Source organism: Chelonoidis abingdonii, chromosome 15 (genome assembly GCF_003597395.2).
Source record: "Chelonoidis abingdonii isolate Lonesome George chromosome 15, CheloAbing_2.0, whole genome shotgun sequence".
In the NCBI taxonomy this organism is placed as follows: Eukaryota; Metazoa; Chordata; order Testudines; family Testudinidae; genus Chelonoidis; species Chelonoidis abingdonii.
The window spans coordinates 46028907-46050204 of record NC_133783.1 but is presented as its reverse complement, the minus strand read 5'-3'; the positions used below and the strand labels follow the sequence as shown (position 1 = coordinate 46050204).

At 38.6% G+C, this 21298-nt stretch overlaps 1 protein-coding gene across 1 annotated transcript in view; it reads right to left on the bottom strand.

Annotated features, from left to right (window-relative positions):
* Nucleotides 1–21298, bottom strand: part of CPXM2 (carboxypeptidase X, M14 family member 2) — a 113099-nt gene that overhangs the window by 16101 nt on the left and 75700 nt on the right. The window contains exons 7-11 of the mRNA XM_032796484.2: nucleotides 15061–15149; nucleotides 7191–7314; nucleotides 5205–5401; nucleotides 3318–3497; nucleotides 1416–1713 (exon numbers count right to left, since the gene is read on the bottom strand). Of these exons, the coding sequence (XP_032652375.1) occupies nucleotides 1416–1713; nucleotides 3318–3497; nucleotides 5205–5401; nucleotides 7191–7314; nucleotides 15061–15149 (888 nt within the window). The remainder of the gene's footprint in view (nucleotides 1–1415; nucleotides 1714–3317; nucleotides 3498–5204; nucleotides 5402–7190; nucleotides 7315–15060; nucleotides 15150–21298) is intronic.

Here is a 21298-nt window from a genome sequence, read left to right as displayed (position 1 = left end):
GTACAATATATAAAGTCTTTTATAAAACAGGGCAGTAGTACTTGAACAACATTTCTTGTATGTTTCTACCTTTCAGTTAGTGCCAACTGGGGTAGATCTGCTCCTAAATTCCATGAGCACTGACCAAGTTGAAGCCCAGGACTTTCTCAACATAGGGCCACTGGAATTGTTCGCTGATTTCTTCATTGATCATTTTGGGGCTACTCCTTTGATTGTGGCATTTGCTACTCCTCTTTTCCTCCATCTTTTTTAAGGTGATGGGATATTTTGATGGTGGAGTGACATGCTTAAGGTTGGCAAGTTCCTTCCTGTCTTGGTCTGGCTGGTTCTTTTGGATCAATTTTAATTTTGGAATGGACCATATGACACGATGTAGCTCACTGTGACAGGCAACTTTTAAATGTGTTTAATAAATAAGGTCTGACATGCACACTGTAGTAAGAGGAGGCCCTGAGACATAAACATTGGTATCAGAGGCCTGGTATGAGGCCTAAGGCCTGAACTAAAGTAATGGTCAAGACTTAGCTAACATAAAGCAAAGTGGAGCTGTGAGCCAGAGGCAGGATCTGCTCACAGAAGCTGGCAAGGAAAGGGCTGATGCTACAAGAAGGTACTGAACACTAGAGATCAGAACATTCACATACTTGCACATTCCACACAGATAACAAGGAACAGACTGACTCATCCCAATGACAGGGGCAAAAGGGTAAAATGATGGATAGAGTTGTTTTGATCAAACCAATCTACGTAGAGGGGTTGTACCTTGCTGTGTAGAGGGATTGCACCTCAATACGTCTGGAGTGATGTGTAACTTGTTTGTACCTGTGTATAAGAATGCATCCCTGGGGTGGTGTCTTTGTCCGGCCGAGGGGGCAGTGGAAAGTCCGTCCCGCCACTGAGCCGGGTCCATTGCCAAGAGGCACTTTCTCGTAGTATGCCCTGAATTAGGCTAAGAAACCTACAGGGAACTGCCATTGCGTCCGAGATCGCAATAAACCTAGCAGACGTGACTTTGCACCTTACTAGAGTCTGTGGTCATTGGGGGTTCTTGTCGGGTCTGCTGCATCAGCTATCTGCAGAGCTGGGACAGCACACGGGGCGAGCAGATGCACGCAGCCGAGCGATACCAACAAGGAGAGAACAGAGCACCACACCGGTAGCATCTGACAACACACACCTTTGGAAAACATCATCAGTAAATGAGGTATTTGCAAGGAAATTTTGACAGCTCTCTGTCAATCCATGGACATCCTATGAAACGCAAAATGGCAAATTTCATTAAGGTATATTCTTCTCTCAGGGTAGGTGTTCACCCGCCATTGATTGTGTGACAAGTACCATACAATTACAGTGTTATAGCATTTGACACACTTGTTCTACAATGAATCGTAGGCAAAGTTTCTTCAGACACTTACTTCCTGCAACTGTATGCCATGAGGCCCCATTAATAGTCCCATCTTCCTTCTGGAAATCCTCTGTATGACATACTCTCCTTCTGGCATCTGTCATTAGTCGGTGAGTGGAGGCATATGAATATGCCAACCACCGAAATACATGGTCATCAGGGGTAGGTGTGTGCTCCTGAGTTTTCCATGTAGACCTGACCATATCATATGGATATGCAACAACCAGTTCTCCTCCTTGTAAATTGCCACCCAGTACAAATGGATTTTTTTCCATCCATGCTATCACTGCTCGAGTCTCAACTGCCACCTAGATGGAAAAGAAACAACAGTTTCATTGAGGGATGGTGAAATTCAGTAGTCCTCACTTATTTGAACAGTAACCAAAGAGATGGTATTCAATTATGCATTAGGTTTAACAAATAGTCTGAAGCCAAATCAGAACTAGAGTTTGGGTTCACATTTTAATTCAAGAGACCTGAAATCCTATGAGTTGAATTCATCCAATTTTGGAGCAAAATGCTGAAAAGTCCCCCTTTTCTTATGAAATTTTTACCATCTCAGGCCAAATTCTTGGCAGAATCACTTATTTTTCATGAAAAGCTGGCTGCTTCTGCACTAGAATTTGGAAAACAGCCATTTGGATTTTGGATCTTGAACTATAGAAAGTAGAATGAGAGCCTGGGATTTGAACCCAAACTCTCAGGAGTTCAAAGAAGTTCAGAGTCAAGCTTTTGATTTTGTTCCTTCTTTAATTCTGTCCATATTCTATTATAACTAAAGATATATATGAGGATTTAGCTGAAAAGCTTCTATCACTTAAAAACTATGGCCTCAATCTTCAGCTGCACCTTTGTCACTTAATGCTAAGCTACTGGTGCACAGTGACCCTAAAGCCAGCATAGTTGGCAAAGGGAGGATCATCTGAATACAAGGGGATCCTCTGTTAGCACAGAGCCTTGCAATTCCTGTGTCATCCTTTTCCCTGTAGCTAGCACAAAGGGAGTGAGAAAGGGAAGGGGCTTCCCTGCATCCTTGTGGTCACTGGCTGTATATCTTGAGGCAACTGGCAACCAGTATAAAATACAGCCTTCATATTGCTCAATCTTATGCTGGGATGCCAAACTGGTAAACAGACAGTTCAGAAGCGAGAGTGTATGCACTCTGTAGCAGCTGCCAAGGCCCTGCCTCTGTTCCCATTCATGTCAATGGAAATGAAAGAATTTGCAAACCGAAGAGGCTTAAGTATGAAAATATTTCTAAATCACAGAGTTCACAGGGGTTAAGTGCCTTCTCATTTCATCTCAAGATGGCTACATTCAGCCATTTGAAATATTGGCCTTTGTTAAAGAAAGACATTCAGAAATGACTTAATGTTTTTCCATTATTATCCAACACGTGCAATTAACACAGGTCATTGGGATGATTTTGCTTATAAGATGGAGTTCGATCTCTTAAGGGATTTTTGTTTTTTTGTTTTTTAAAGGAAAATTCAGTGGGAAACCTAGGGGAAATATGCCTGATGACTAGTCTTGTCCTTTCTAAAGAGCTCTGCAATCTCGCAAACCTATGGAGATGTCTCATTATAATGATGGAAAGCTCAGTCTCTCCAAAATAAACAAAAAAGAGGCCCAGAGATACAAACAAATACTACAAAATTAATATAATTACAATAATTCTCATTATTTTTAAAAAATGAAGTTAATGTAAGTCAAGGGGGAGAATATAAATTTTAATCTGAACTGTTATATGTACTAATAGTCTATCGCTCACCATCTCTCTTCTTGATTTAAGTTTCTGAATAAGAAATAGGTTCTTAAAAGCTTTTCAACAAATATCTTATGAGGTTTCATCCATAGTTCACAGCACCCTTCTTTTGCCTCTCTCTTTCTCTCTGGGGCTACTTGTACTTACTGTAGCATTTTCAGAAAGGTACCATTCTGGAATTGGAATATGATGATTTGGGACTTTTCTCTGAAATCTTTTCCTATCTTCAGCTTCCCAAAGCATGGTATTTAAATCAGGGAAATTATTGTTGATGTCAATGCCATCCTGAGTCCATCTTCCTAAGGACCAGCCTCCTAATTCCGAACCCTGTGACAAAATTTTCAAATCATTCACTGTGTTATCACCAATCAAGCTTGTATTACACTGAATAGCTGCATGCATCTTTCTGTAAAAACATAAATTCAAGGTCTTAAATGTTTGTAGCTACGTATGATCCCAATGAACTGTTTTGGAGAATGCGTGTTTGCTATCTTGGTCTAATTCTAGCATTGGGAATTATATTCTGTCTGACTAATCTTTCTGCTGAAGTTCCAACTGGATAAACTGCTCTATTCTTCAATCTCTGGCTGGTAATGCTATGGAGTGTTGTTGTCTGTACTGCATTTTTCCCCCAGAGTGACTGTACTTCTCTGGCAGGAGAATGCATTCTAATTGCAGTGGACTATGGACTGCTCTAAATTACAGTAGCTGGAAGCTGCACAGGGATGACTTGATTGGATGAGGCTATGTGCTCCATCATAGTCTCATCCTGTCCTGACATGTTCCCTCTATGCTAGAGAAAGTGGTATAAAAAGTTGACTATACTGGGAAATCTTCAGTAGCCCTTTTAAGGCCAGTTTAAGATTTCTTTGTGTCACTCCAAGAGCACAAAGCAACCTTAGCAGAGGTCAAGGATCTGACCCACTGTGTTAGAGATACACATACACACACAATTATCCACAAGTCTATAGAGAATCAGTAAAGGTTATAAAGCATTTTGGGATCCTTTGAAATGAAAGATGCTATACTAAAATAAGATCATTGTCATTTATTAACTATTAGCTATAAACTCCTCTCCAAAGTGAATGAAATTAAATTCCATAATATTTAACTGGCACATCTAGCTCAAGAATTTCATTTTACTAGTTTCACTCATATCATTTCATCTTAACTACTCAAAATTTGATAAACATATTTTTGGCTTTCATGAATTGTCATGGGTTTTGACCTTGATGTTTGTCATATAAGTTCAGAACCAGAAGAAAAGTTGTAATCATCTAGTATCCATTCAAATTAAAAATATAAAAAGAAAAGCTATTTGGAACAAGACAAAGAATGGGCATGGAGGAAAGTTTCCAGATGATATGGTAGAGGTGACAGATTTATGGAGGGGGGGTGTTTGTATGTTGAGACTGAGATTTACAAAGTGTGGGTCCTTTGGGATTCTTGGCATCTACTGAGTAACCCTAATAGCTTTTTCCATCTATACCTGACCAGGGTGCATGCAATTTTTTCATTTGGATGTGAATATCACAATTCTCCAAGCCTTTGTTCTTTCCACATTAAAGGATTGCAATCCACTCTCCACTGGGCTGCACTTAAAGAGCAGTCTGAAATCTCAGCTGGTGTAGATTGCAACTGCTTGTTTGCTTACCTGTGCTTCTCATGTGGTGTACATCACACATGTCAACTATAGACAGCCCTGACTACCATTAGGTTTCCAAATGCATCTGAAGGTGTTCATATTGAACTACACTACTCTATATGGTGTGTGTCTAGGCTATCCTACAGGCAGCCTCTTTCCCTACATGCCCTCACAGCAATTGAGATCATCTGGAATACTGTTCACTCCACTTTTTACTGAATAAGGTATCTCAGTTGGTTCTGCTTTTCCTTTTGGAGTGTTGCTTTATTGGGTTTGTTCATTTTGATTACATCCAAATTTGTCATTTAAAAAAATCATGATAATGGGAGCATATTTTACCAATCTACTATGAATAAGATAATTGCTATTAATGTTGACAGTCACATTACCACTTCATATGCCATCTCATATCCATCTGGGTTGACTGAAGGAAGGAGATGAATTCTGGTGTCCTCAATGAGGTGTGTAATGCGTGGGTTCCCAGCCAGATATTCCTGGCACATAAATTGCATTAACAAAAGCATTAGTTCACGTCCAAGCACCTCATTACCATGAGCCCCCGCGATGTAGCGAAATTCTGGCTCACCTGTTGAAAACAAATAGGACAGGAATGTAGTTAGTAGAGCAAACCAAGGATCCAACCCAACACCTATTGGAGTCAATGGGAGCCTTTCCCCTGGCTTCATCAGGCATTGGGTCAGCCCTCAAAATAAACATATCTCAGCTGGAAAAACTGTATCTTTTCTAACTTACCTATACCACTTAATTTCTCTTTCCCATTGCTCCTATCCATAACTTAATTACGTATTGGTAATATCTACAGCAACCATGTAAAGCATTTGGGATACATTTTCCATTGAAAAACATGGTGCAAAATTAAATTACATTATTTTGTATTTTCCAATTACAGTAAAACACTGATATAGAACACCATTTAAAAAGACCTATGCTTTTAAAAGATAACATGACAAATCTCTCCACAAATAAAGGATAGATACATAATACAGATTTTCTTGCTGACTTTAGAATACGTCTCTGACCTCAGGCACTCTTTTTCATTCATCTAAAACAATGATTCATACTTATTTGGCAAGGTTTAATTAAATGCCACAATATTTGTTGTCCTTTACTGCATAGTTCTGACAGGATGTATTCAACTCCCCTTTAACCATGTATACCACTAACAAGCAATATGTACAGCAGACTATTATACCTAGTGACTAAATTCTTCCTTCACAGGCACATGGTGAGAGAAGGGGGTTCTATCTGCATCTCATTGGTAGTGTTTGGAATAATTCTATCCTTCAGAATGTCATTAGATTAGAAAATATGGAACTAAGCTGACACTTAATGAATTAAGAAGGAGTGCACATACTGCATACAAAGACCATTGGCTAGATTTTTCAAGTGGCCTCCATAAATATGCTTGGAATATTTGAGGTTGCAACCATTTGTGTGCAGTAATTTCCCATCTAAATGCTCAATTCTGCCCGGGGAAATAGACATACTCATAATTATTACATGGGCATTTGTGGGACATGAGGGCTAAATGGACTGAATGGGTAAGTAGTTCCATACTATGCTATGGAACCCTTCGCCTTGGTCTAAGTTCAGCCAAGCTGACTGGTCAGTGATAGCTGATATTCATTACAATGTTAAAGCCTTCAGTGGCTTATGTGATGTAACTTGGGGGTCTCAGTCCAGATCACAGAGCTAGACCATGCCACATGGGTACAGCTAAACCTTGACTGTAAATGGCATTGTGCAGTTTCTTCCCCTGAGAGGCAGCCCTGTGATGCATACAGTATGTGATGCACAGCTCCCCGTCATGTGCATTGCCACATCTTTTTTGTCAGCTAACGCTTCCTCCCCTCTATATACCAATCCCACCATCACATCAGCATCCCTGTTGGAATTCTCAATGGAGAGACAGAATGGGTCTGTAGATTGAACTACCGTCTCACCACCAGACACTATGCCCGGAACTCAGCTGAGACACATTAGTGAGGCAATGGAGGGAAATCTGAGCTGCCTGTTCTTGTGGCACACATATTCTATAGATAAACACGGACCTTCAGTCTTGAGGGCTGCAAGCCAACCACATTCCATTGCACTAAAATCCACTCTTATCTTTTAAAAATCTGTAATACTATAACCCATTAACCTTAATTAATTGGATCTCAGTCCCATGTTTTCTATTTATGTACAATCTTTTCTTCTCCTATTAGAAATAATGCTGAAGTTCCTGCCACACACATTCAAAATCATTGCTGCAGTGAACCTAAGTTTCTTCAGTAATAATTGCTGCAGACATGTGGAATTAAAAAAATAAAATAAAACCACTCTGAAATAGATTTAATCAATATAATCCTAACCAACTTCGTGTTCTCCTGGGTTGTCTGAGATCTCGACAGCATACAGCTTTAGTCCTTGGTGGCTTTTTCCAATGTTGTAAATTCTCGTGATATTCGGACACATTTCATTCACAACTTTCATCAACTGTCAAAGAAAAAATGATGCATTTATGTATATTTTATATATACGTACTAAATATATATATACAAAATATTGATTATAATTCATTCAAGGTTTAGATGATTCTATGATCCAAAACTAGGGGGAAAATACTATATTCATTTAAAAATTTTTCAGAGATGTTAAAACAAAAAGTTGCAGCTGAAAAACAAAAATTGTTGAAAAATCAATTTTGGAGATCGTTATAGGTCTGCTGGCTCAGAACCAAATGTTCATTCAGCTAGAACGAGTATAACAGTCTGCTGGAGCAGCACTGTGTGGGTGAAGTTCAAAATCCTTCTTACATCTGACATTATTTAAATTAAGGATCTGAGAGGAGGAACAATCATAATAATAAATAAAAATAATAATACTTTGCACTCCTGGTATATAACACTTGACTTTTTCAAAGCACTAACAATAATTACAGAAATAATCCTCTCAACACTCCTGTGAGATAGGTAAGTACAATAATTACTTCCTTTTTTTACAATGGGGTCTGTGACACAGAGAGTTAGTGGCGAGTTGTGATTGGAATATGAGGGTTCCAGGCCCCTAGCCAAATATTCAGTCCATTAGATACCTCCAGAAGCACTGTACCTATGACATCATACTGGGGTTCTGGTTCTGTAAGAGGGAAGAACATCACCTGTTGAATCATTTAAAAACATTTTTGTAACATTTTGATTATATCTGGAGGCCTCCACCTGAGTATAGACCAAGTCCAACCCTGCTCAGATTACAGGATCACAGCAGGAATTTAGATGAATATGGAAAGAATAGCAAGACAAGCCTCATCTGAAATGGGGAAAGCATGCTCCATAATCTGAATTCTCCCCACTGTGTGTGGACATACAGGAAAGAATGGGAAACTTCTCATCTTTCATTAATATGTCATTGAACCTTAAAACTTTTCAGAGGTTTGGGGTTAAATATCTGTAGCAAGGCTGGTCACATGCTACTACATGTGACATTGCCTAATTCAAGGTAGCATCAGATATGTGCACGACTTGTGAGATCAACATAGTTTTCATATGGGGTAATATTTCTCTGACTTGGTGATGGTTTTTATCATGCACATCTGTAAATTCAAAGATTTATAGCTGAGTATGCAGTTAATGTACATGACATTCAAACCTGCTGAACTGATAGGTACTGTAATGTCTGTCTTGTTGCAAATTAACATCAGTGTTGTACCCCAAATACTGCTTGATCATTAGTGACAACTGAGTTCAATTTTTATACTCCCAGCATCAGTATCAGTTGGATTAAAAGAAAAATGTGTGAGTTCAAAGCATGAGGTCCTAATAAGAAATAAAAGAAAATGGTTTTGAATGATAAGAAGGGCCTTGATTTTGTTGCATTGATTTTGTTCACTGGAAAGGATTATTTAAAGAAATAAGGATTTTACTGTAAATTGGAATCTGAGGAAATATGGATTAGACAAATCATTTCTTTACTAGATTATACATACCTTACTGAACAAGTATTGTAGCATATCATAACTTTGTTCTCGCAGCATTAATTTAGAAAAAACACTGGATAACAACAGGGCTGACGATTTTAGGAACACAATAATTAGATATGCCCAATACCCAGGCTCCAATTTAGCAAATCTCAGGGGAAAACACAATTCACGTAGGTGAAAACATCACCAAAAGAGTGCGGTTCTATTTATAATCACATTGGAAATAGACTAAATGATGTGATATTTTCATAAGTTCACTAAACACACAGACCAATTTTACAAACAAAAGAACAACTTTCTTCAGTCCATCCTCATCTGGAAATTGCAATGCAGCATGACACTCCCATTGTCTTAATGTAAGACAAATTCCTTTAGTACTATCATCATCACTACCACCGTCAATGTTTTGATATTACAGTAGCTTCTCCATGCCTTAACTAGGTCAGGACCCCATCATGCTGAGTGCTGTACAAACAATTTGCAAAAGACAAGGGCTTATCTTCTAAAAGATATAGGGGGTGGATGAAACAATTGCAATGGGGGAGAAAGGGAAGATGAGTTGCCCATAATAAGAGCATGTGGATCTATAGGCTAGCTGTGTGCACAACCTGTAGGTGTAATAAGCTGAGCAGTAACACTAGTATTGGCTCACCTACCTATCTTGGCACATACATCAATTTTTGATTGTTTGAGGATATGTGGTCAGCAGTTTTTTGGGACCATTATGCAAGTTCCCGTTTAGGTATGAGTTTACATTTGAAGGGTCACTTTGTGACAATTAAAGTGAAAAATAATTATGAGGAACTTTCTTACCCATAATAAATGGAATAAAACTAAAACCATTTTTTGATTAATCATGACCTCCCTATCACTTTTCGCTCCCCTACCCCATCCTCCTCCTTTTCCCACTCCTCTATTTTTTTCTAATTTATTCTTTAATTTGGTCTCAATTTGTATATTAGTAACTTGTTATCCTCTGTCCTTATCATTTAGACTATATCACCTGAATATATTTGTTACTCCAACTATAAATGCACATTTAAAATTAGAATAATTTTTAAAACTTTACAATATTTTGTTTAAGTGACTGTTCTTCCGATAATAGTCTTAAAAGGCATGGACAATAGGACACTGGGCCAGAAACACGTATTTACTGTACAAGGCAAATCCTTTTTATCTCAAATTATCTATTATACAAAGCAGAATGAGTAAAATGTATAGCCGTTGTGAAACATGAAATAAGGTCTATTATAGCAGGATGGAATTCCCTTTTTCTAATTTATAGATGTAAAAGATATATTTGACTCATATCTATCCATCTCAGTTTTTACTTAGACTTTGATTCTGCAAAAAGCTCCACATCGACAGACCCTTCCACCATTTTCCATTTCCTTGTGGACCAATGCATAGTCTCATTAAGGACTAGGGGAAGAGAACTGAAACATCTCAAATATGCCTCTCTCTATAATATGTTGGGCCCCAATTCAGGAAAACACTTAAAAACTTAAGTTTATTCCTATTCAGGAGAGCACAGTGAGCCTGATCCAGACCCATTGAAGTCAATGTAAATATTTCTACAACTTCAATATGCCTTGGATCAGGCCCTTGAACTGGGGACTGAAATCAACGTGAATATTTCCGTTACTTTAATGAAAAACACGATCATTAAGCACATACTTAATTTTTAACTGAGGCCTAGGTGTATTATGAATTACATTTTTCATGATCTCCTAGTAGTCTAGCAGAATCCAGCAGTGCAGGAACAACGAAGATAGTTCATGTTTCCATATAAACTCAAATGTTAAGGGGTTTATAAACTAGGAATAAAAATTCAGTCTATATTTAAATGTGGTGCACATGCCAATTGTGAAGTAAATTTTATAATTTTTTACTCTTAAAACTGTGTCAGCCCCTCACTCTGGAATTTTATAAAGAATAAACAGTGTTCCAATATAATCCACACACTGAAGTATTCTGTGTTAATCTCTCTCCTTAACAAATGCCATTGGCTCTTTGGTACTGCAAGGTCTTCCACAGAAGGGGTGATGGTACTGAATAAGGGATATGAATGAACATTTTTTCATACTTATTTTTCTTTCTTATCTACAATACAAATTGCACAATAGGCCATCTGAAACCTCAGACAGCTTTTTCCTTCTGCCTGCACAAACTGTCAAAGACAATCTATGATAATATGCAGCCTGAGTGTTATTAACAACCAGCAGGGTTATAAAGCCCTTCCAGAGCAATTTTGCTAATTGACAATTGTTATTTGTTTATAATCAGCAATTATTTACTCTATTAACACACTGGGAAAACTGCATAAATTCTGCCCATTTGACTGGGCTCTGCGGGTGTGATTCTCCCCTTCTCACACAAAGGGAATGTGTTTTGAATCCAGAACTAACTGGCCACTCAATCTTTGGGGAAGCAGTAGGGCTGCAATACAGCTCAGCTGAAAATGCTTTTCTGGCCTATTGACTGGAATAGTGGCCCCTGCCATTTCATGCACTTTGTGAAGTGTTTTGGACCATTGGATCCACTGAAGGACCAGTCCTGTGGTTCCTTCCCAAGCCTAAACACAGAGCCCCCTTATTCCCTGGTTTTTGGGGGGCTAATGCAGAAACCACCTCAGATGTATCTGAGGGTTACAAGATTCTCAGAATGGCAGGACTGCCCCTTCCCCACAGCCCTAAGGTGGTGCCAAGGGAGGTATGGTGGACCTTGCTCTGAGCCTCCAGACCTAATTGTATTTCTCCCTCCAGTGGAGCTATTCTGTTGGTAACATACACAGTGCTGCTGAATTCAGAGGAATTTTCAATATCATCATCATACCACCTCCATAATTAAAGATGGGCCTGAGCTACAACATTGGATCAACTTTCTCAAATTTCAGGGCTGCTGAGGCCTGATTCTCCCTCCCAGAGGACACAAGTAACTCCCACTGCAATCAGGTAATATCTTCCAGACAAAAATCAGACCCTGAGCATTTGTTTCAGTCCATTACAGAGATAGGGCCCAGATTTTGGATCTGAATGTTTCTGAAGTTTAGGGATGTTTGGATTCCTGGTTTTGGTTTAGGCCCCTTTCTCTTCACAATGCACAAAATGCTGTAAAAAATATTTTCTGGAAATAAAAAGTATCTACTCCCAAATTACTTGAAGTTTCGTCTGCTTTGAGTATAGTTAGGGATCTGGTTTAGCAGAAGGGTTTTGCCTTAATTATCCTATTCACAGGTATCTAAGTGTGATCAAATGCCCAGTCCCTGAATTATTCTGGGGAGTGCACACTTTTGCAAATCATTCTAACGTGCTCATGTACAGATATGAATGCAACATGAAAATACTTTTTAGACTGTAGCCTAAACCCTGCTCTCAGATGCATGGAGAATGTTCACACTGATTTCACAGAGAGCTTTGAATGCACTTTTGCATGCAAAATTTGACTATGGTAGGTGATGGGGTAAAATTCCCTGCCTTTTGTAAATAGCTTATGCATTGAAGCCTAAGATAGTGGTTCCTAAAATGTGGTCCACAGAGCACTTTCTGCCGATCTGTCTCTAGTGTCTATGATAAACAACCAGAGTGGAAAACACATTAGTTATCTCTCTCTTCTAACAGGATCAAAAGTGAAGTAGTTAACAAAGCTGTCATTAATAAACTGCACAGTGAACACATTATTTTGAATGGGGAAAGCTACATGTCTCTTGAAGCTGTTGTGCCAGGCTGTCTGTTTAAAGACTCAAAGGCAATGATTAAATTCTCTAGTGTCACCAAAAGGTATGTTGCAGTGATATTAGAGCTCTTCCAATCCTACCCCACACTGTCTGCCTGCTTGCCCAATGACAAGAGTGCTACAAAATGAGCTACTACTACACAGAAGCACACAACTTGAGAAAGCCCAGCAAAGGACATAGTTCACAACTGACCAGTTCACAGTCCTTACCATTGTTTAATTGCATCTTGATTTTCTGCTTCTAGAAGAACTAGGGAAATAATTCTTTTTTTAAGCTGTTTTTCAAAGATATTTCAAACCTGACCAACCTGTCTTTGTGCAATTAGTATCTAAAATGTATTTACATTTACTGTTCTTGACACTAATTATGCCAATTGAGTTTCTACTTGTCTAATCTTTGTGCTAGAAATATAGGCCATGAAATCTCTAGTGAACTAAATGTGTGACTCAGTACACAATTGCTCAATAAAAATGAATGATGACTCATGCAGTATAAATACACTGAAGATTCAGCACCCAGATAATGATTCACATACTTCAAGTCCAAGCATATTATCTTTATATTTGAGGAGCAAGACAGGAAGAAATATTCCTATATTTATATCACCTATGTCTGGGGTGATATAAATATAGATTCCCCCCCCCTTCCCATTTGAAGTTAAAGGGTGATAATTAAGGCTGGTAAATCTAAAATTACACTGACAGTATTAGCTTTCTTTTGGTTCATGGTCATTTACATGGCATGAGCCTGCTGGTACCTATTGTGATCTCCCTCATCCCTGAATCAATTTTTATTTGCATCTACAGTGGTATTAATCCAAAATAACTCCTTTGATTTCAGCTGAGTTACCGTCAGGGGTTCCCAAACTTGGTTTGTGGCTTGTTCAGGGTAAGTCCCTGGCAGGCCACGAGATGCTTTGTTTACCTGAGTGTCCACAGGTACGACTGTTCGCAGCTCCCAGTGGCTGTGGTTCGCCGTTCCCAGCCAATGGGAGCTGTGGGAAGCAATAGCACGGCCCATGCCGCTTCCTACAGCTCCCATTGGCCAAGAACGGCGAACTGTAACCACTGGGAGCTGCGAGTGGCCATACCTGTGGATGCTCAGGCAAACAAAGCATCTCACGGCCCACCAAGGGCTTTACCCTGAACAAGCCACGAACCAAGTTTGGGAACCCCTGACTGTAGATTTACACTGGGGTAACTGAGTAATGAACCTGATTTGCCTCTCTGTTTTATTCATATGGTCGCACAACATACTGACATATGCCACAATTCTGTTACTCAAGAACTCTCGGTGTGCTATCAAGGAATGAGCATATTGCAATGTTCAGCACTCCGGATAGTCACAAAAGCAGACTGTTGAAACAACATGCCTGGGTACATTCCGCCACCACTGTGGAGAAACCTGTTAGGATTGGATGGAAGGTTGACAAAGAAAGAAGCTGGACTTTGAGCTATATATTGCAGCATTCATTTTTGTAGCCAGATGGATTTGTTCATCAAGAGACAAGTTTAAAAACACATTGACATTTCAAAGCACTGTACATTAAATGCCAATTTTAAAGCTGCAAATGTCAAATAAATGTAAAGTTTCAAAAGCCATTTTGATGTGATAATAGTCACTACAGCAACAGAAAGAAAAATCATATTTAATGTGCTGTGTTCATACTGATGTGAGCTTACAAAAAATTTAGAGACTAGCACACCAATGCATAAATCCAGATAAGACAGTATGTTCACAGCTGAAATTAACACAATAAAGCTCTGATTTGTAAATAATCTTTCCAGGTTTATAATATTTTATTTTGTATCTCTCTTCATAAAATACCTCCTTCAATGCACACAATTTTGCTAGTGACAAAGTCTAAATAGCCTTCTCTTGCAGCTTCAAGTCATTACTCTTTTTTAATGTTTTCCCTGTGGCACTTGAGGGCAAAATGCTCAGCTCAAATAATTCCAAAATATTAGTACAAGTCCTTAAATATGTATTTGTATAACAGATGCATAAACATGACACTGGATGGAAATATTAGCAGGCTGATCCACTGTCCATTGAAATCAATGAAAAGACTCCTACTGACCTCAGAGAGATCTGGATCTATCATATGGCCAAAATATGCATTGTTAGGAAAAAGTCATGTGCCTTTTAAAGTAGGTTATCATAAAAAAGAAACCTGCTTTTGAGGTCTAGAATTTATTTCCTGTAATGGTTTATAACACACCCCAATACTCTGTCCAAAGGTAATAAATGAAAAATATCAAGTTCTGTTGATGGACATTGAATTTCCTTTGTAAGCTCTCACAAAATAACTTGGCAGAGGTATTTTTGAAAAAGACGTATCTGCAGTTAGGATAGATTTGGAAAACACACAGTTCTCAACTTCCCATAAGTTTGCCTTTCCCCTAGTATACTCTAAAAAAAATCTAAGGGTTGACAGAGCTCAACTACCTAAAATAAGGACCCCAACACAACCACCCACCCCACCTATACATATGCCAGAACTGAAATTTCATTCTCTGTGGCCTACCTGTCTCATTTCTTTGTAGTTGTGGTGTTTAAAATCAAGATCATCTGTGGTTGTCATTTCATTTCTTCTGTGATAATAATTATTTGGGTCTGAGAAAAGAAATTTTAAAAATTGCATATATTTATTAACCATTCCCAAAGGGAAAGATGCCAAGCACGGAAAGTGTTTTACTCTGAATGCCACTCTCCTACTTGTATTTAATGAAGACTCTTTTAAGTAGCTGAAGTAAACAAACAGCAGCTTTGAAATATTACTAATTACCATACAAATCAAGTCATTAAACCAAATAGGACCAAGTAGGCAGCAATATTACGGTAACTGAGATATTTGCTCTGCATTAACAACTAAAGTTTAACAGAAAAAGGAAAAAAACACATTCCACTCAGTGCTTTGTAAAAGGGCAAAAGACATTAGAAAATAGCATCAGTCTGATGTATTTAAGAAAGAATGGAAACACTACTTCAGAGGAAAAAGCCCCAGCAAATGCTATGTTTCTACTAGAATAATTACCGTAGTTACTGTAGAGAACCAGTAGCTATTTGTTATTGATGAGCGTTTTCAGAGATTATGCACTGCCTGCAAAATATTGGGTGTAATAAATAATGCATCCACTTTTAGTAGTAAGAATTATTTCTAGTTAAGTATTTTCTTAAACTCACTGCATAAGTTTTTGGGGTTTTTAATTTAAAATTAACAGACTCCTTTCTTTACCATGTGGCTATAATTTACTCTGTGTGATGTGTTCCATGAAAACATTTCTCAGCAGAAGGCAGGCCATCACATATCTAATTAAACCGACAGGATGTCAATTAATAATTAGTGTCGAGTGAGAAGACAGAGGTGGAACAAAAACCTGTGCTTTCTTGCCTTTCCAGGTGAGTGCACTGACAATTCAGCTAAAGAAAAAGGTTGGATGAGCAACCCAGTTAGGAAAAAATCAGAAACACTCCCAACTCCAGCTTTTGCTCATTCTAAGCAGTGAACCTGAACCACCATTTTTGGATATTTCTGCAATGTTAACTGAATTTTTCACCCACACCAGGGATTATTTTTCATTCTTATTCTGTTCTGCACTTCCATGTTCTAGTCTACACCAGCAGTGCTGAGATACTTTAAGAATTCGCTCCAGCGCTGTTGTTAGAACATGACTATGGGAGCTTCAGTAAAGTCTTGCTCCTCCAAATCCTAGCCATCCAATGGAATTTGCTGTTGTCTGATGGGTCTCACTACAAAAAGACCACTTATCTCAGTTGGCTTCCCAATTGGCTATAATACAAAGCCAATCAGATGAGCAGATATACATCTTGCCTCATGTGCCCACCAAGCAAATTCTGTAGATTCAACAGATTAAAGAAACTTCAAATAAGCATCTGCATTTTCAGATGATTATTGAGACCTAACTGGGGAATAAATTCATGTAACTACATTAACCCCAGTGGTGTTACAATAATAATAAATATGGCACCTGAACTGAAAACATTTTAAAGGTCACACCACAGTAATATATCTGAAATGCAAACCACACAATCTCCTCTTCTCAGAAGAGACAGAATATGGTGTGTTTAATGCCACGGAAAAAAAAAATCATTAAGATCAAAATAAACATCTTAAAATTGTCAGGATACTCTAGGTTTTCTCAATCATCAGATGTGAAAACTTACAGTAACTGATTTTTCCTTAATACTTAAAATTCCCTTCCTTTAAGAGAGAATTTCAAAGCCTGGCTTTTTAACCATGCATTAACTGTTCATGTCATAGGAATGGTAGATAATGTTGTAGATGTGGTGGGTGAAACCAAAAAAAGGCAATAAATGGGACCTCCCATTTCCATTGAAATCCCTGAAAATAAAAATAATCCTACAAAGGGAGTATCGCACCTCTGGTTCTACTTCTAAAATGTGCACAATCTAAGATCTCTTATGAACAAACATTAGCGTTTTGCCAACCTCTATTGTCAGTCTGTTTTGACAATTGATTTTTCTGTTGCAGCAGGAATAGAGATTAGGAAAGTATAGAGCAAAATGCAGAAGATAAAAAAACAAAAAACAAAAAACCCCAACCAACCAAAAACTCACTATTATCTGCTGTACATTAAGTCCACCTTGGCAACAACTATTTACTATCATGCAAACAGAAGATAAGACCCCATGCAGCTAAAACCACTGTAGCATTTCAATTGTGATTTACTTATTCATTCCTGGCATCATTTCAAACAATCCCTCCCCGTTTCAGGAAAAAGAAACCCTGAAAGTCTGTATGATTACGATGAATTCAAAAGAATGTATTGATTTTTTCCCCACTGTCAACTTCTATTTAAGCCAGCACCACAGCTCATTTATAAACTGGCTGGCAAAGGTACTGTGAAAAAATAGTTTCTGACATCCTCCTACCTATACCCCTTCCAAAGTGAAACTAGATAAGGTAAAATACAGAAATGAATTGCACTGGCAGGGAGATGGACTTGTGACCTTTTCCATGTCCAATTCTATAAGACTATGTGGATGAGACAGAGAAAGAAATCATCTCCACAATATCTAATTCCTTCTCAGCACAAGAACATTGAGGGTTTTCCATATATCTAAACTACTTTTATAACACAAATACTTATAACTTTCCACTCAGCTCTGTCATCTTCCCACTCTACCCCTCGCACCATTTTTTAGCTTTATCTCCTATTGTAGCCCATCATGAAGACTGTAGGTCTCTGGGGCAAGGACTGTCTCTTTGTTACATGTCTGTACCATGCTTAGCAAAGTGGGGCCCTGAACCTTGAATGGGGTTCTTAAGTGCTACCATAGTATAAATAATAATAATGATAAGCAGAGGGTAATTATATATTTTTTAAGTTTCTAGTGTTCTTTAGGGTTTGATATAAAATGCTGTGTATAAAGAGAGTCTCACAAAGCCGAGAGGGTGAACTCATCGCTCTCAAAGCAACTAAAATGACCAAATAATAAGGATTCTCTTTTTTTAATTCACAGAGTTTGCATCCATCCTAATACCACATTGTCTCAACTTCTACAAAGTTGAACTTCTCATGGAGGAGTTTGCTGTTTGAAACCTGTACTTGTACTATAGTGCCAAAAAAGTTCTACAACTGCAGTTTGCTTTTTGTTTGTCCTATTAGAAAAGTTTTTCTTTATAGAGTGCTATGGCTGAGATATTCAATGCAGTCTAAAAGATTTAGACATACCTATTAAAATTAAAGGAAGATAGTGCCTAAATCCCTCAGACAGTTTTGAAAATGAAGTACTTGTGGCACCTTAGAGACTAACACATTTATTTGAGCATAAGCTTTCATGGGCTACAGCCCACTTCATCAGATGCATAGAATGGAACATGTAGTAAAAAGATTATATATATATATATACACACACACACACATACTGTAGTGGTGCCCTCTACTGGCCCCTTCACAAACTCAGTCGGAGACTGCTCCAAAGTAAATGCACCAGTGCTCTTTTATTGTTCGTGCCTGTCCTCGCTACCTACTATTTATATATCTTACAGACCGACCATCCTGGGAGACTACTAGCTTCTCCTCCCTTTCCTGTCTCTTACTGAGTGACCAAAGAGGTTGAAGTGTTCTTCTACTGGTTTTTGAATGTTATGATTCCTGACGTCAGATTTGTGTCCATTTATTATTTTGCGTAGAGACTGTTTGGCCAATGTACATGGCAGAGGAGTATTGCTGGAACATGATGGCATATATCACATTGGTAGACGTGCAGGTGAATGAGCCCCTGATAGCATGGCTGATTTTGTTAGGTCCTATGATAGTGTCACTTGAATAGATATGTGGACAAAGTTGGCATCGGGCTTTGTTGCAAGGATAGGTTCCTGGGTGAGTGTTTTGGTTGTGTGATTGCTGGTGAGTATTTGCTTCAGGTTGGGGGGCTGTCTATAAGTGAGGACAGGTCTGTCTCCCAAGATCTGTGAGAGTGAGGGATCATTTTTCAGGATAGGTTGTAGATCTTTGATGATGCGCTGGAGAGGTTTTAGTTGGGGGCTAAAGGTGAAGGCAAGTGGAGTTCTGTTATTTTCTTTGTTGGGCCAGTGATTGGGAATGTGCACCCTATTCCTAATGAATATACACACAAGTTTGACCTCTCTCCAGCAAATTAAACATACCATGGACATTAAACACATCGTGAAGAAATGTACAGACAGCCACTAGGATAAATCATAAGTTTCTTTTCATGTGTTCTATTTCATTACATTTCTGAATGTTACAATGACACTTAAAATCAACAGTGAAATCACATTCTTCAGTTATATTGTGTGGATTCTTATGTCATTTGCACTACTATAAGTCAGGAGTAACTCCAGTTAATTCAATTAAATGAGAATGGTGTAAAACCGGCATACATCAGAGAAGAATCAATAGGGTGACCATATTTCTCAAAGTAAAAATGAGACATCACATGCAGCTGGCCCGAGCTGCTTACCTGACCCCTCCCCCCACAAGTCCGTCCCAAGTCCCCACCTGCCCCACCTCCTGCCATCCCTGCCCAGGGCTGGCTCAAGCTGCCTGGTGCTGCACTCACCTGAGCCCCACTGTGCATAGCTAGCATCGTGCTCTCCCCCCACCTCCGAACATTCCTCCACATCCCATTAGGGGAGTATGCCCCACTTTTTTGGCAGAATTGGGCATTTGTTCCGTTTGCTCTTGCCAACTGGTCATTACTTGGCAAGAGCAAACAGGACAAATGCCTAGTTTTGCCAAAAAAGTCAGGACGTCCAGGACAGGGCTTAAAAACGGGACTGTCCCAGCCATAATGAGATGCATGGTCACCCTAAGAATCAAGGCACCAGTCCACAGCAGTCATCTTTCAAAAGTTTTCTGTTAATAATAAGCACGTTTAAAGTTTTTTCTGGTTCTAGAAAGATTACAGATTTTAGCAGCTCTCCCTATTCTAAGCATAGGAAGTACTTGCTCATAACAATATTTTATGTAACAATGAAAAGTGGAAGGAATCATTCTGAGGGCAACCATTATGTTACTCTGTGCTGACATACAATCCCTTGATGAATATATAGGGATATCCATAAACTACACCCAAGTCCCTTATTGAATTTAGACTTATTTTGATGCAGTCCCCACATAGGCAAAAATTTCCAGGAAAGATCATTTGAATTTTCCTAAGTAAAGACTTTCGGCTGTAGCTCCACAAGGATTAAATTAAAACACAATGGGCCAGAGTGTGTCCTGACAGTGAGCAGTTATCTCATAATAATCCCGCTGAAGTCAATGGAACTGCTTCTGTAGATGATTGCTTATCAGTAGGGCATGGGTTTGAGTTATGATATGGCTCATAGTGAGTCCATTGGTAGACTTAAGAAAGAAACAAACAAGAAAGCCAGGAACATTCTGTAGCTTATTTGAAACAGCTAGTGAATGAAGCATCCACTGCAAAAAAGAGCAAGCCATCAAATAAGTTATATAGCTGTACTTACAGTAGTGTAAGTTATTTTTACCCCTTGGATCAAATTTGAAGAATTCTGAAAATTATATCATGTCATGAATTTATTCTATTAAAAGTATCATCTGTTGGGGTGATTATTCTCTGACACAGTAAATACATGAAAACCTCAACTGAATTTTTGTCTCCTCCAATATTTGGGTATTTTTGATCATATCCAGCTTCTTTCTGCTTCATGCTACCTTTGAGAAAAGACTGGAAAGAAAAGTACATCTATCCCTCTGAGGCAACTGCAAAAGACTGTATGTGTCAGTCTGTATCTGTCTAAGTAGCAACATTTTTGGAAACTAGTGAGGAAATTAAACAACCAGTGCCGCCTTCATCATCTTTCTCTTCTGCTAGTGACTATTTTATCATCCCCCTGCTGCAGAAAAGACTTTTTGCCATCTCTCCTTCTACACATAAACATGCCTTGCCCTCGATAAAACAGGAAATCACTTGATATGTCTGCTGAGCCAGCACCTCCATAGTTGTGTAATATGTTTGTACAGTTTTCAGTAGGGCTAATGGATAGTTTAATCCTCCCTCTAGAAAGAAGGGATGATCAAAAGTATCCTACAATGCACAAAAATGCATATTATGAATATTACATGAACATTTTTACGATAAATATGAGAGCATCTGTCATAAACAGATAGAAGGAGTTAATAGAACAAACGTACTTTATATCTCTTTTGACTGTAAAGGGTTAACAAGTTCAGTAAGCCTGGCTGTCACCTGACCAGAGGACCAATCAGGGAACAGGATACTTTCAA